At 37.2% G+C, this 14,828-nt stretch overlaps 1 protein-coding gene across 2 annotated transcripts; it reads right to left on the minus strand.

Annotated features, from left to right (window-relative positions):
- Nucleotides 329-5,585, minus strand: LOC8072777 (F-box/WD-40 repeat-containing protein At3g52030). Of its 2 annotated transcripts, none has more exons than XM_021461415.1 (9): nucleotides 5,297-5,585; nucleotides 4,193-4,402; nucleotides 3,944-3,998; nucleotides 3,583-3,681; nucleotides 3,129-3,232; nucleotides 2,796-2,885; nucleotides 2,353-2,495; nucleotides 1,507-1,591; nucleotides 329-887 (listed from the first exon to the last, which is right to left on the minus strand). In XM_021461415.1, the coding sequence occupies exons 1-9, from the start codon at nucleotides 5,479-5,481 to the stop codon at nucleotides 515-517; spliced, it is 1,344 nt and encodes a 447-aa protein (XP_021317090.1). In that variant the 5' UTR covers nucleotides 5,482-5,585; the 3' UTR covers nucleotides 329-514. The 2 variants fall into 2 exon arrangements, with proteins under 2 accessions (XP_021317090.1, XP_002450429.1); XM_002450384.2 differs by having other exon boundaries at nucleotides 330-887; nucleotides 4,193-4,378.

The raw sequence follows: 14,828 nt of genomic DNA on the forward strand, positions 1-14,828 counted from the left end.
TTATTCCTCTTTCACGCAGCACATTTTAAAGAATCATAACTTTTACATGTAAACTCAAAAACAATTACAATTTTATACACAAATTTTGATCTTGATTAGTCTATGACTTATAGTTTTATCAATTTTTTCCTTTAATAAAGTACTAATCCTGTTGCCGACAATAATCCATGGATGGATAAGTTCAGGTTCGGACTACGACGGCTTGAATATGTTGCTTAAGACAAATTCAGTTGTCAGCACGCATTAGCTTACCAGGTTACTTTACCTACCGTAAGCTGAGTACAAACGTTTTTTTCCTCTCATACAACCATTTATTAAAAAAAACGAGTACAAACGTTTTTTAACTGCTATCTTATCTTAAGAGGAAGAGTGCAAGTGTACAACAACCTATATTTCAGGCTATTTTCTTACAAATGCAGGTCACACACCACACCATCTTATGTTCAGCAAACAACATTACAGGGTTACGAACAGTGGGCTACCAGATAACTCGATTACCGACAACTGGCCCTTTTCACGAGCTTTTTGGGCGGAACTTCCAAACCCTGATGTAGTTTTCGCCATGCGTGGTCACAATCTTCTTCATGCCAACCGATAGGCTGGTAATCTGAGGGCGCAAGCGTCTCGGGATGCTGTCCACCTGCGCATCAGGGTCAATCCTGCGAACAGGTTTCTTCTCTATTTGCGGCCTGGATCTAGATGCGGCTTCTGCTGGGCGGTCTGCGTCCACGACAAGGCATCGAATGGTTTCACCGGTTTTCTGGCATATAATGCGAAGCACACCGTCAATGCCTCCAACTGCTAGTGTTGCCGTGTCACCAGGCAAATGACGTGTGCTGTAGATGACATTTGGGCTGACTCTGTTTTCCCATAGAGGCCTCAAAGTCCTGAGCAAGAACAACTGGGAATTAATGAAGTTGTCAAAAAAAAAAAAAAACAAAAAAAACGGGAATTAATGAACATCTATGATGAAAACACATTTATGTTTTTCTGCACTGGCAATTGAGCACAGGGATGTGTTGCAAACATTCTTGTTGTCAGCATCTGAACTCTAAAAGTATTTTTCCCAAATACTAATTTGTGAGACTGATAAGAAAAAGCAAACTGTCGTTTAGAATGAGCAACTTGCTAACATGAATGTTTGTCCTATAAAAGTTCAATACAAATAGTAGTCGGGTAATGGAAAAACTCTAGATGCATAAACTTAGCAACCTAACCATAACACAAGTAAACTAAATAAAACATATAATTCAACTGTAAAGTATTATCAGTCACGGAAATTAAATCCTTTCTATCAAAAGTTGCAACAACAATTTAATCTATAATTACTGGCAACTGTTCATCCAATTATGCAAACTTCAAAGTGAGAGGGAATTGTTAATTCGATTGGATAAACAGATTTTGGGACGACTGCAGAAATAATGCTGAAATCAACATGATTTTTTATATTTGATGCCTTATATATTGGCAAACTGACCACCTGTGCAGATCATAATTGTTACTGACCTTAAGTCCCAGCAATGAGCATAACCAGCTGACGAGCCAGCAAATATCATATGTGAATTTGTGCAGAAAGATAAGGATCTTATTGCTGAAATAATGAAAAAGAAAACCAAAATTTAGTTGTTGAAATCACAACATTATGTTACTATGAGTTTTGATTAGTTACTCTTACTTCAAAATATCCAATGAGTGATAACAAACGGCCACTAAAAACTTAAAAAAGTTTGATCTATCAAACAAAGATTAGATTATCCATACTTCTACAGACAATTAAAAATTAAAACAATATAAGCAAGATAATACGGACTATGCATATATACAACATCACTCCTTAATAGATGAAACAACATCTATATGGGCACACATCAGTCCTCAAAAGTAAAAATATTGTCTCTGCTTCTTTGGTTTGATATTTGGGACACCAGAAATGTTGTATAGGAAAGCCAAGAGCAGAATGGTATATGTTAATTGTTGAGCTTTTAAGTAATATATTCGACACCTAGCCATAAATATATCTTTTGCCACTTAACAAATTGCATACTGTGATTAAAAAAATTTGGTGTCCAATAAATGGCCAGCAATCAGAAAAGTTCTGCTACTACCTTGAACTGAAACAAGGGAATGCACAAGGTAATAGGACAAGTATCATAGGATTTGTTTCAAGTTAACAATTAACATCTACATTCTACAGGGATCAGGGCTAGCTGCCTAGCTAGAAGGAACACCTTAAACGGTTCTGCTACAAAAGTTCCATATTACTATTTGGGTGTGGAAAATTCTAGGACTTAGTCATTGCTCATCCTTAAGAGTCATCAACTAATGACCATGCTTATGTTGTTGAATGCTTACCCAATGGTGCATAAGCTGATTTCAGAACACCTAACTTCTGTCCTGAGGTTTGATCTGCAATAGCTACACTTCCAAATGTCGAACCACCAACAATCAGCTGGTCGTCTGTTAATGCCAAGCATGTCACAGGAGAGGAGTGAAGCCTGTAGTACAAATATTAAACAGGCATTAATTCCATGACACAGTGATATACAAAACAGAACTATACATTACTTCGAGATACAAAATTTTCTTTATGCAGAAATATTAATATTTTCTTTGTTTTCACTATTCTTACAATTATAAATATTTTATTATTCTCAACTGTAATGGTGTGGCAAATAAAGTTCGCACAAGTTTCAAAATTACTCAAATCAACATATTTGTAGTACTCCCAGCTGAATGAACTGAAGCTTGTTCTCATGGAACATAAATGCAAACAGTTTAAAAGGAATAATACTTACCGATAGATGCTTGAGCAACTCCTGCTGTACATATCATATACAAAGGCTCGACCATCCTCACAGCCAATTACAACCTCTGGGTCAGCATAACTACACCAGGAAATGACATTAGGTACATAAATGCTAACTAAAACAGAAAAACGTCATTTTTCTAAGCTAATCAAATACAAGATGAGATTTGCACAAGCTTATGCATGACTCCTCCAGGGCAACTGCATACTTTCAAGCACAAGTTCAAAAAAAATCAGTACTATGTGGCTAGCATCTAACACCCAATCTTGTAACTAATCTAAAAATTGAAACAGATCAAACAATTCAAACAAGTCTCCTCACCTCATGCATAACCCATGATTAAATGAGGCTCCACCAGATTGAAATATGCTCCTTGGTTCATTGCGTCTCCATATGCAAATCTGGGAGCTAGTTAAACCTACAATCTTCACAGAGCATTGAAATCAAATTTCTAGTAAGTAAAGAAGTTAACACTCTGTTAGAAAAGACATGCTCTGGTTGAAAATTTTAATACAAAGTTATTTCAACAAAAACGTCAGAGTTCAGTACATCTTTCGTTAACAAAATAAAATAGTCTGGACGATATGATACAACAAGGGAAATACAAACTCAACCAGTTCACGTGTTATACTATTGATGCTTCTGGAAGAACAGATGAAGATTGCAACATATAAATAGGTGATACACAGGTAACGATGGGTCTAGCAATCAAACACAATAACCACAGCAAGTGATACCCAAATAACAGAAACTGAAAGCACACCAACAGTGGTACCTTATTTTCGTCAAAATCGAAGTCGACTAATGTTTTAGAATTTGGCACATTGTACTCATTCATGAATTTGCAGCTTTCAGCAGACCAAAGCCGGAGAATCTGGCCAAAAATAATGTATATTGTTAACACTACGAACCATCCATGATGAGCAATAGATTAGGGACTGTGAGAGAAGAAAATATGAGCACTAAAACAATTGAAGTCATAGTAAATTGGTAGGTGTACTGTCAATAGGGCAGGCCAACCATGCCATTCACAATAGCATAATCATGTTATGTGTTATCATGGTATTGTCCGGTACAGCCATTACTTCAAAAAGAAATTGGTAGGTGTACTACATGTAGTCTGTAGATGCACCCACCTTATCTCCAACTCCAGTTAAAATTGAACCACTCTTCATACGGCACAAGGTAGCCCTGAAATAAAAAGTAAGAAACTGAAAGAAAATAAATATGAATATTGAGCCACTTCTCATATGATGTACAGTAGGTAAAAAGTACAGTATGATTTGTCATAGTAGAGAATATAAAGATATGATGTTTGATGACCTAATGAATGGGAACCCCTGTCATTGTACATCATATATATGAGGTATAACATGAGTGCTTACCGTATTGGGTGCCCAATCCACTGAAAAGCTTCAGCAGGTCCTCTAGAGAAAGAGGATGCATGCTCATCCATGGCAAGCATCTCAAAGTAACTTTTTACAGAAATGTTAGAGCTTGAACCTCTTACTGATGGATTCCTTTTGTAATACAGATCCTTCATGAGATGAGCTGTTTCAATTATCCTATTCCTATAAACCAAGGAGAAAAACATACTGCAAACGTTAATCAACACAGATACATAGCATCAGAGTTTTGAGAATACCCATCCAACAATCGAAATAGAAGAAATGCAAGAAACAGAAAAGGTCAAACAAAAAATATGGTCTAATACTCTATCGCAAGAATTTATGGTACAAAAAATTGGTACCAAGAACCAGAAATAACATTGACTTAAGAGTTGTAGACTATGCACATACGGAGTACATCTTTATTAATACATAACACAAGTTAGCATCATCAAGGTATCACGGTTCAGATCAGGATCAGAAATAAATGGTCAGACCAAAATGCATCTCAGAGAGCTACAAGCTCATAGCTACGCCTACTCCATCTGTGATCCAGTTACTCAAAATCATGCACTTGCAGGTGCATGATCTACTTTGGAGCACAAGATAGACAATCTAATGGTTCAGGTGTTCTCTTGCAGCAAACAGGGTGCATCATAATAGCACATAAAACACAGATAGAAAATAGTCCAGCGTGGTGAGTAGCAAACAATTCCACTAAAATAACAAATCTCTGTCTATGATGAGTAGCAAATAATTCCAGTAAAATAACAAATCTCCATCTATGACGAGTAGGCACCTGCCCACCATCATTAGTTCATCACCCAGCTTCCAGGTGAAATTGATACCTTGCTACCATCAAAATTAATCTTTTTTCCCTCTCCAAAGAAGATAGAACTGGAGTAGAACAGAAATCCCCGAATGAGTTCACTAACAACAGGCACAAATTTACAGTCAAAATCATGGATGAACTAACTACTACTGAGATTAGCCGTGGAGCTAAAGAAGACATCCTGTAACGAAGGGACCGGCTGAATGTAGCAACCAGGCGCAGGCGGACAACTGAACGGAAAGGGAAAGAGGGGAGGAGGAGGAGCTCACCATGTGCCGCAGACGGCGGAGCAGCGGGCGAGGTCGAAGTGGTCGTCCAGGCGGGAGAAGACGGACCGGAGGATGTCGTCGTTCAGCGACTGCGCCGTCGAACCGGAGCCGGTAGCCGCGCCGACGCCTCTGCGGCGCTTGGGAACCGCGCTCCCGCTCCGGCCCCGACTGCCGCTCGCCTCCATGGCTGGTGTACTGCGCGCTGCGCTCCCTGTGTCTCTTTCCGGCCGGTTCGAGACCGGACCGGACCAGAGCGGACTTGTGGACAGGACAGCCCGGTGGTGGCTGGAGCCGCCGCTTTGAGCAGTTTCAGCTTCAGCTGTTCTATATTGGGCCCTTGCTGGGCTTTGACACATAATTTCTTTCAAAAGGGAAAATAAGGGGTGTTTAGTGTTATAAAACATACGGACTTGATCAGGAGAAGGAGGAATCCTAATTCTAGTCCGTTTGTATATGGCCTCTTACCAAAACTCTTAGACCTTGGCAGGACTATATATATGTGGGAGATCTATGTTGTAATCACCAATATTACGAGGAATAAAGAATAGTCTCTCTATCTTGTGTCTATTTGTTCTTCTACTTTCATCTACTGTATTGATCATGAGAGACGGAGAGAGAAAGGTCCCAACCGCTGGCAACATGTTTTATAACACGTTATCAGCACGACAAGCTCTACGTCGACATCGCCGTTGAAGCCGCCGCCGACCTTCGACGCCGACGCTCATGCCGCCGATGTCCCGAACGTGACTACTTCGACGACGTCGACATCCCGACGTTGTTAGCGGAACGGATCTGCTACCTCTACCTGGATCTTATCTACTGCATCGACAAAATCATATATAGCGTCATCGAGCAGACGGATCTACGACAATGCCAAACGCCCTATGCGGTATGTATCTACTATCCATTGCCCTACGCGGTATGTGAGGTAGATCAAATTGGCATCCTCTACAAGGTATGAAACGCATCTAGTAGATTGCTTGTACCGGCCATTTAGGTGGTCTAAATTTTCTATGCATGTTGAATCGTACACGAAGTACCTATATACTCGAAGTATATAAATATACACGAAGTATATACATATAGAGTAAATAAAAAATTTCAGAGTTTGTATCTTGGGTTAAAAATAAAAAAGATTTTTGTTTCGTCCGATTATGTCATGTACCAGAAGTATGTTGTATGTTGTCTGGAATACGACTGGAACTCTGATATCTCCAAATGCACTGAATATGGCCTCAACGCAGCACGCTTTGGCTATTTGCCATTGAACTAGTCTTTCTCGATAACTATTGTGGCCCGTATGCCACAACTAGGGATGAAAACGGATCGGATACGAACGGATATTACCAATATCATATTTGTTTTCATATTTCTGGTCGGATTCGGATTCGAATACGGATAATGTCAATTATAACGGATAAGATAGTATTGGATGTCGACATCATAAATATACGATTTAAGTATTCGGATACGGATACGGTATCGGATGTTGAATATTCGGACTCGGATACGGACATGTCTAAACCCCTCTAAATAAATTCGGTTTCAAATACGGTCGGAAAATATCCATACCATTTTCATCCCTAGCCACAACCATCATGATATTTGCAAGTTAGGCATGAAGCCAACATTATTAACGCATCTCTGAAGGATACAAACCTACATTGAAATTGTTGCAAGCAAATATGACTCGTAGTCGAATCAAGCCAATATAATTGTTTGAGATTACATAAGAATATAATAGGTTAAGTTTTCTTAAATCAGCTTTACACATCTATGAATATGGCACCACAACTCACGGTTTGCTGGCAGCAGCCGTTCAGCCTATCGCGTATTAATGGCAACTCATTGTCGCCCTCACAAATTTTTATGGCCTGCATGCCGTTTTGCCTACATGCTTGAAAATCACTCCTTGATGTGCAGCGCATGCATGTTGATACCTCCTTGCCTCCACTGACATGCGGCTCGCACGTCGCCGTTCAGGCTGAGAAGAGGGATCGGAGATAGTCCATGTCGGACCAAGTAGTCCTTCGTACCTACAGATTTGAAAGAAAATGAATTGGGCCAAGAAAAGAGAATATGTTGTGGAAATTTCCGAGAAAAAAATCTATAAGAATTTCAGAAAATAAGTATGAGACTATATAAATCTGAAATTTTATAGTCCACAAAATCTGGAAGATTTTATGCTCTATATTCTTGCAGAATAATATCTGCTGTTTCTGAAAATTATGGATTTATAGGATTGTTGTGCATATAAGACATCGGAAAACATAGTTTTTTTTGTTTAACCCTATGTCGTTTGTTTATATATATTTACTATGTATTCTTATATCCACATGTATAAGAGTAAAAAATATGGTATAAGGTATATATATGAGCTCTCTAAATTCTGCAGACCTTAGACTTATCACCTTTAAGAGGCTCATTAATTTTTCTAGCATAATGAATTTTTGGGATGAATAAATGGTTGATATTAATTCTAAAAATTTATATTTATACCATAATCCTGAAAATGCTAGAATGCTTCTAAGAATATTTTGTATAACCATCCACTATCTTTTGGCACCTTGCTACTTGTTTACTCGTAGTAAACTTATGCGCACATAATGATTCTAGTTATAATGATATATATGCATACCTTCATGAAGAAGGATATCCTGGACTTGCTTTGAATAAAAGAATTATATAGCATGGTCATTATTAAATCATAGTAGGATATTCTATTATCACTGAAGTGTAGTAGACTCAGGCCTTCCTGGTATTACTCTTAAGAATGAGTATTTGGCCATAATAAATCTCAAAGGTCATGTGGTACTCAATGCATGAGAAATTTTAGAAGATGTCCCACCCTATGAGATATATATGCTGCTCTACAAACAAATACAATGGCCTGAAGCTTTGTATTAAATGTCATAGAAGACATGATGGTAAATAAAGATTTTATCGGTGAATATTCTTGAAGAAATTTCTCTTGTATATAGAATATCCAAGAGTAATATAATACATGAAGTATTTAAATTTATCATCAGAAATTACTCAAATAGAAGTTGAGTTAGAATTTTTAGACAGCTCTACGATCCAGGATATATTACTTTATATTGCACTCCTAGAAGGATCATTATTACATATCACTACTATTATGAAATAAAGCATGCATGAAGATGCTAAATGACAAGCATAGAAGCTAAGACATGCAAGAATGGATAATGAATTTCTAAGTTTCTCTAGAAGAAGAACTTAAATATGTGCCTATATATTTGTTTTATCTTTGAAATTACTATCCTGAAGTATTAGTGGTGGCAGTGCTTGAAGTTTTAATTTCCGTTGAATTAAGTGAATTTTATAAACTCATAGAAGAGTTAATGGTTATTTTATTAGCTTGAAGACTAATATCTAGTATTTAATATTCTTAGTTGTAATTTTTACTTGCAGTAATATGTGTCAATCTTATATAGAATGAATAAGAATTATATGTTTCACATATAAATAATTGCTTATTTTGCCTATCTAAATAAGTTTTGTATTATTTTTATCCACAAAGAAGCCTTATTAACCATGAAGGTTATCGTTCTTTATGCAATACTACCATGTAGGTAGAAGGAAGATTGAATTTCCTACAAGCACATTAATGATTGGACTATACTGGCATATGAACTGATCTCAGAAGGATCAATTTAGCCAATAAATTATATAATCCATAAACTAAGTATTCAATACTTCAGCTTAAAAAAAACTAGAAGTTTGTGTCCTACCCTAAATATGTTGCTCTATATTGAATAGTACACGCGACATGTGTATTTTATGCCACAACCATTGAATACTAGAAGTATGATTAAATTCTATGGAATATTTGAAATAATTAATCATAGATGATGCATGAAGCATATTACTACTTGAAGTAATTATGGCATGAAAAGGGGGAGGAATTTCAAATAAAGGCATAAGAAAATGTGGATAATATATATTTAGTAGGCATAGCCTTCCTAAATCTATCTTTAAGTGCATGTATAAGGACTTGAAGTTCTAGTCGTAACTTTTTCGACTATGTTAATTTTCTCTATATTGCACTAATTGCATGTAAACCTATAGCTTTGCATTGTTGTTATCTATTATGTTGGATTGAATACCAACATTCCACGTTACACTTGAATGTGTATTACTATGTTGTGCTCCCGTCGAGCTGCAAGTATCTCCACTCCTGCATGGATATTAGCATAGAAGAAGTTAAATTTGTAGCTAGTAGCTACCTTGTAGCATAGAAGAAGTTAAATTTGTAGCTAGTAGCTACCTTGTACTCTTCCCATAATTAAATTGGCTAGCTAGTACGCTATGTCTATATAGTTCCCGTTGAACTAAGAAATATTTTGCTTTTCATGTGTTGCATACATAAGCAATATTTTGGTCTATGGCCAAGCGGCTTAAGATCAAAGAGAGTGAGTTAATCTGAAATTAGCTAAATGGAGAAGTAACCTAATTTGAAGGGATGAATTATTGTGGAATTAAGATGGTGGATAACATGCTTAAACGATTTGGGATTTATTAAGAAAAGGCATTTGAAGATATTGCATTAATGGCAATTAGAAAATTCTTGAAGAAATTCCATGTAAATTCAAATGTTGCGTATTTTATATATTTGAAATGTATGGTCCATTTTTTATGTATGAGTACTTGGATCAATTTTTTAGGCTAAAGAATAAAGAAGCTAGATAATAAAATAGTTTTATAAACTATGATATGTGCAAATCAGGGGGAGAACATCCTTGGTTTTATAGGAATGCTGAACATTCTTAAGTGCACTTTATGAATTCTAGCTCACTGCATATAATGTATAATAACCCCCATATCTAAATATGTGCATGAATATTTCATATAAAATTTTATCATAGCATATATGAATGGGCCTCCACTTGTAGTTGGAGATACATGAATTTGAATTATTTTAAGCCCATCATAGGGGATTTCTTTTGAAGTATGCTATTAAAGATCTAATGTTGGCATTAGGGGGAGAGAAAGCCTATGTTGGATGCCAAATACTATTTTCATGGAAGGAAAATGATCTTAAGAGAAAATATTCCTTAAAGCTTGAAGCAGGAATAGTATCATGCACTAAATCAAACAATAGTTTGACTTGCTCTTGTGAAGCATGAAGCAGAGCATATGCCAGATATTTTTGAAATGAGAGGAGTAATTTGAAGTTATAAACAAGAAGTTATGTTTACTAGTAGTAAACTAAATGTGTATACTATGAAGCTAAAATCTACGGGGACGCCTGTGGATTCTAGTTTAGTGTATGCTTGTTAAATGAAATAAGAATAAACTTCTCCATTCTCATGAAGAGAATACCTCGTGAAGAAGGTTAGGCACCTCATGAAGAGGATCATCATGAAGATGAAATCCAACACATTAAGCGCGCGCACCATAGTGTTGGGTATGCAGAACAATAAATTATCTCTTGTTTAGAAAATAACAAAGAGATAGGATAATCTCACATTGTGAGAGTATTGGGAGAAAATAATAGTTGTCGACAATGCTACCTCAATAATTGCAAATGTTTCTCTTATGAGAACCCGGATCCGGAAAACAAAGTCCATGGCAAAGTCCTTGAAGCGATTATATCGGGTCAACGAAGAAAGCAATTGAGGTTGAATCTCCTACTAAGAAGAATTAAATGTTCTGCAATATCTCTAGCAAATAAAATGAATAAATATGAAATATGCAGTTATTACTTGGATTCAGAAAATCCATATAGTTCCTGAAGAAAATAAATCGCAACATATAAAAAAATAATCTCATACTAAGTATTAAGAAATCTAAGGTAGAATATATATTCCTGTATGAATATTAAAGTCTCAAGAAGAGCATATCCTAGAAGGAAAAGAGTCATTGAATGACCTTGTAGTGAATATTACTATTTTATTATGTATATCACATAATAATCTCTCATGTAGTAGAGAATATATCTCATAGAAGAGAGATATTATTCGCTAAGAATAAGAACATCCTTGAAGGATTTAATCCATGAAGGATTTACCAGTCGATTCTTAACAAACACCATTAATCCCTGAAGTGAATGTAGACCCGAGAAGAAATAAAATGAGGAATTCTAAATATCATGAAGATGTCATACAAACACTCAGAAAGTGTATATTGTAAAGCTAGCAATAAAGTTTTCATATCCTCTAAAATACCATAGAAGGTATAATAATGGTGATTTTGGTAATTGAATTATCCGCTAAATACCAAATGCAAGACTGGATTTTATTGTTTAGTAGTATAATCAAAATCCCGAAGATTTGTAGAATATTTATTTAAAATCTACTAAACAAGAACTACAAGTTTGATGTAATATCTAGAAGATATTATATATTGTAAGTTATTTAGCCCATAACCCTCTGAAAGGATGTATTTCCCTGAAGGATAATTTATGTTTGTTTTGCACAACTAATATGTGGTCATTTATACGTGAAGCATATTGCTCTTGTTTATACCCATATAATTCATAGAAGAATTATGAGCCAATTTTTGAAAGATATAGTATTGTGGTACTGCATACCATTAATTAAGCACACATTTGTGAACAGTGTGATTTGAACAATAAAGTTCAAAATTTGGCATTATGAGGGGGAGCATATTTTCATTGAATCTACCTTAAAAGTAAACCACTAGAATTACAAAGATCTAGTAGATCATATTTGCTAAAACATTGAAGTTTATGCATAGATCATGAAGATAAATATCTATTCATGAAGACGTAAAGAATATATAACCACGAAGGTTAAATGTTGTACTCTTTTTTCCTATGTGAGTTTTTACTTGAAGGTTTCTCACACAAGGTTTTTAATGAGACAACATGTGCAATACAATTAACGAATGTGATGTACTCTTTTCTCCAAGAACCGTTTTTTCCCATTGGGTTTTCGGATGGAGTTTTTAATGAGGCATGTGCATATCGTGGTAATCGCCCAAGGGGGAGTGTTGTAAAACATACGGACTTGATCCTAGAAGGAAAGGAGAAGGAGGAATCCTAATCCTAGTCCGTTTGTATATGGCCTCTTACCAAAACTCTTAGACCTTGGCAGGACTATATATATGTGGGAGATCTATGTTGTAATCACCAATATTACGAGGAATAAAGAATAGTCTCCCTATCTTGTGTCTATTTGTTCTTCTACTTTCATCTACTATATTGATCATGAGAGACGGAGAGAGAAAGGTCCCAACCGCTGGCAACATGTTTTATAACATTTAGTTTCCCTCTTATCCTAAAAAAATTGAGTTTTCATCTATCATTTTATATAATGGAACTAAATATCATGCAAAAATTTTGGTAAAAAATAGTTATTTTCTATTTTGGATTTTGGTCTCAAAAGACCAAAAAAATCCAAAAGAGCCTCAAAAGGCCCTAATGAGGGTAATAAATTCTGCATTTTGGATAGAAGTAAACATAACCCTGAAGATTTTTGGATTTTGTATTTCATCATTCCAAAGTTGTTGACATTTTGCATTTTGCATTCTATGGGGAACTAAACACACCCTTCCCCTTCCATCTAAAAATTTTGTGTTTTGGTCCATCATTTTGCATAATAGAACTAAACACCATACAAAATTTTTGGCAAAAATATGGCTATTCTCCATTTTGGATTTTGGCATCAAGAGGCAAAAAAAAAGGCAAAAAGAGCCTCAAGAGGTCATAATAAAGGCAATAAATTCTGTATTTTGAGTGAAACTAAACATAACCCTGAATATTTTGGCATTTTACATTTATCATTTCAAAATAGTTAGTATTTTGCATTCCATGGGACTAACACATGCCTAAAGAAGGATGAAGGTTCCTCCTCCGAGTAACTCCTAGAGCTGTTTCTCAAAAAAGAGAGTACCTCCTAGAGCTTTGTAAAAAACAAATCAATAATTTTAGTAAGTTGACAAAATAAGTAGCAATTTTAATTTATCCTACTCTCCAATAGTTTCCTCTATTAAGAGCATCTCCAAGAGTTTCCTAAATCCCTTCCTAATTCTTGGTTTTTAGTAAGATGAGGGCTAGAATGATCGGGCACAACTAGCATTGGTTATCGTGAGGGAATAACACCATACATCTAGGTAGGATAAAAATACCGTACATCTCCAAGAGTTTTTATCCTACCCAGATGTATGGTGTTATACCTCCCCATGAGGGCTAGAACGCTATAAACTTTGTATCATGTGCTACAATCTAGAAATCTACTACTCGCACTACATCCCACACTTACTATCGATGATAATAACACAACAACAGATGCCTTGCTCAACTTCTTGCTGAGATCTATAGTGATGAGACCTTTAATAGCACGTCCCTCATTGGAGGTTTTGTAGTAAGGCCACTCTCCTTTACTTTTGGGGTCTCTAGTTGATAAAGCTTGTGTTAGATTGTCTCCAGCAGCATATCCATAAGGTGACCCATACCCAAAATGGGTGATGCACAGTAGTTTAAGGGCAAAAACTCACTCTCCAACGGAGTAGCCAAACACAGTATGCATTTTGCGTTGCCTCCGACGGACAAGGCCAATATGGGTCTTCTTCTCTCCTCTTTGCATCTCCACGGCTGGAGCCCACCACCACCGGAGCAGGCCCACCACCACCGGAGCCGCCTAGCCATGCGGCCGCGCGGCTGCTCCGCCTCGCCGCCCTAGATCCGCAACGCGCCGCCACCCGCACCAGCACGCCGGTCCGTGCCCGCCCGTTGCTCGCCAGTCCGCGCTGCCGAGGCTGGCTTGGATCTCGCCGGTCCGTGCCTCGAGGTTGGCCTAGACTCGCTGAGATGGAGAGAGCAGAGGGGTCCGGAGCGTGCGGTGGTGGTAGAGCAGAGGCCGTCGGGAGTCGGAGTTAGAGCAGAAGGAGAGAGGGACACGTCGGCGGCTTCGAGCGTGTGTGTGTGGGGTAGGGCCGAAGCTCGGCGGTGAGATGGAAGGCTTGGCGCTCATTAGAAAGCTTTGTATTTAGAAAGACTAGAATGACTTACATTTGTAATGGAGGGAGTAACTAGCACGACAATGGTAGAAGTGCCTTGATTGATATGCTGCACTTTTTTCTCTCTCTCTCTAAACAGGAGAGGGGCCAGGGGCAATTGATTGAGGCGCCCAGTCTCCCCTTTATCATGATCCAAAAAAAATGAGAAACCCTAGACATAAGTGGAATCTTTCACCTTCTCCTAGCAAACTTTTTGACCCAGATTGGAACCACCTAGTCCTTATCCTTATAAATCTGATACCTATACTTTATGAGGGTGTTCTCCATGTTCACCCTGATGGCGGGCCCATGACACTAATGGGCTCTCTAATTGGATCTAACAAGGTGATAACATGTTAGCCCTTGGGCAATTTTTTTGGGCCTTGCTTGCCCCTTGGTGCCTAGTTGTTGTGGTTGTGTCACTCTTAGTGTAAACTTGCACCTACATATATATAGTTCAAATACTCGGATCCATCATTGTTCCCAATAAGAGTTGTCTCACCTACAGATATATAGACATGAACTACTTCGTCATTTTGCTCCAAGTTGA

Source organism: Sorghum bicolor, chromosome 5, assembly GCF_000003195.3.
Source record: "Sorghum bicolor cultivar BTx623 chromosome 5, Sorghum_bicolor_NCBIv3, whole genome shotgun sequence".
Taxonomy (NCBI): Eukaryota; Viridiplantae; Streptophyta; class Magnoliopsida; order Poales; family Poaceae; genus Sorghum; species Sorghum bicolor.

What these genes read in the sequence shown, in the direction of transcription:
- LOC8072777 (XM_021461415.1), bottom strand. Translation starts at nt 5,481, where the DNA reads ATGGAGGCGAGCGGCAGTCGGGGCCGGAGCGGGAGCGCGGTTCCCAAG. An exon ending in TCCGCCGTCTGCGGCACATG is followed by an intron (nt 4,403 to 5,296) that starts GTGAGCTCCTCC and finishes TAACGTTTGCAG; the next exon opens with TATGTTTTTCTCCTTGGTTT. An exon ending in AGTTGCTCAAGCATCTATCG is followed by an intron (nt 2,496 to 2,795) that starts GTAAGTATTATT and finishes TTTGTACTACAG; the next exon opens with GCTTCACTCCTCTCCTGTGA.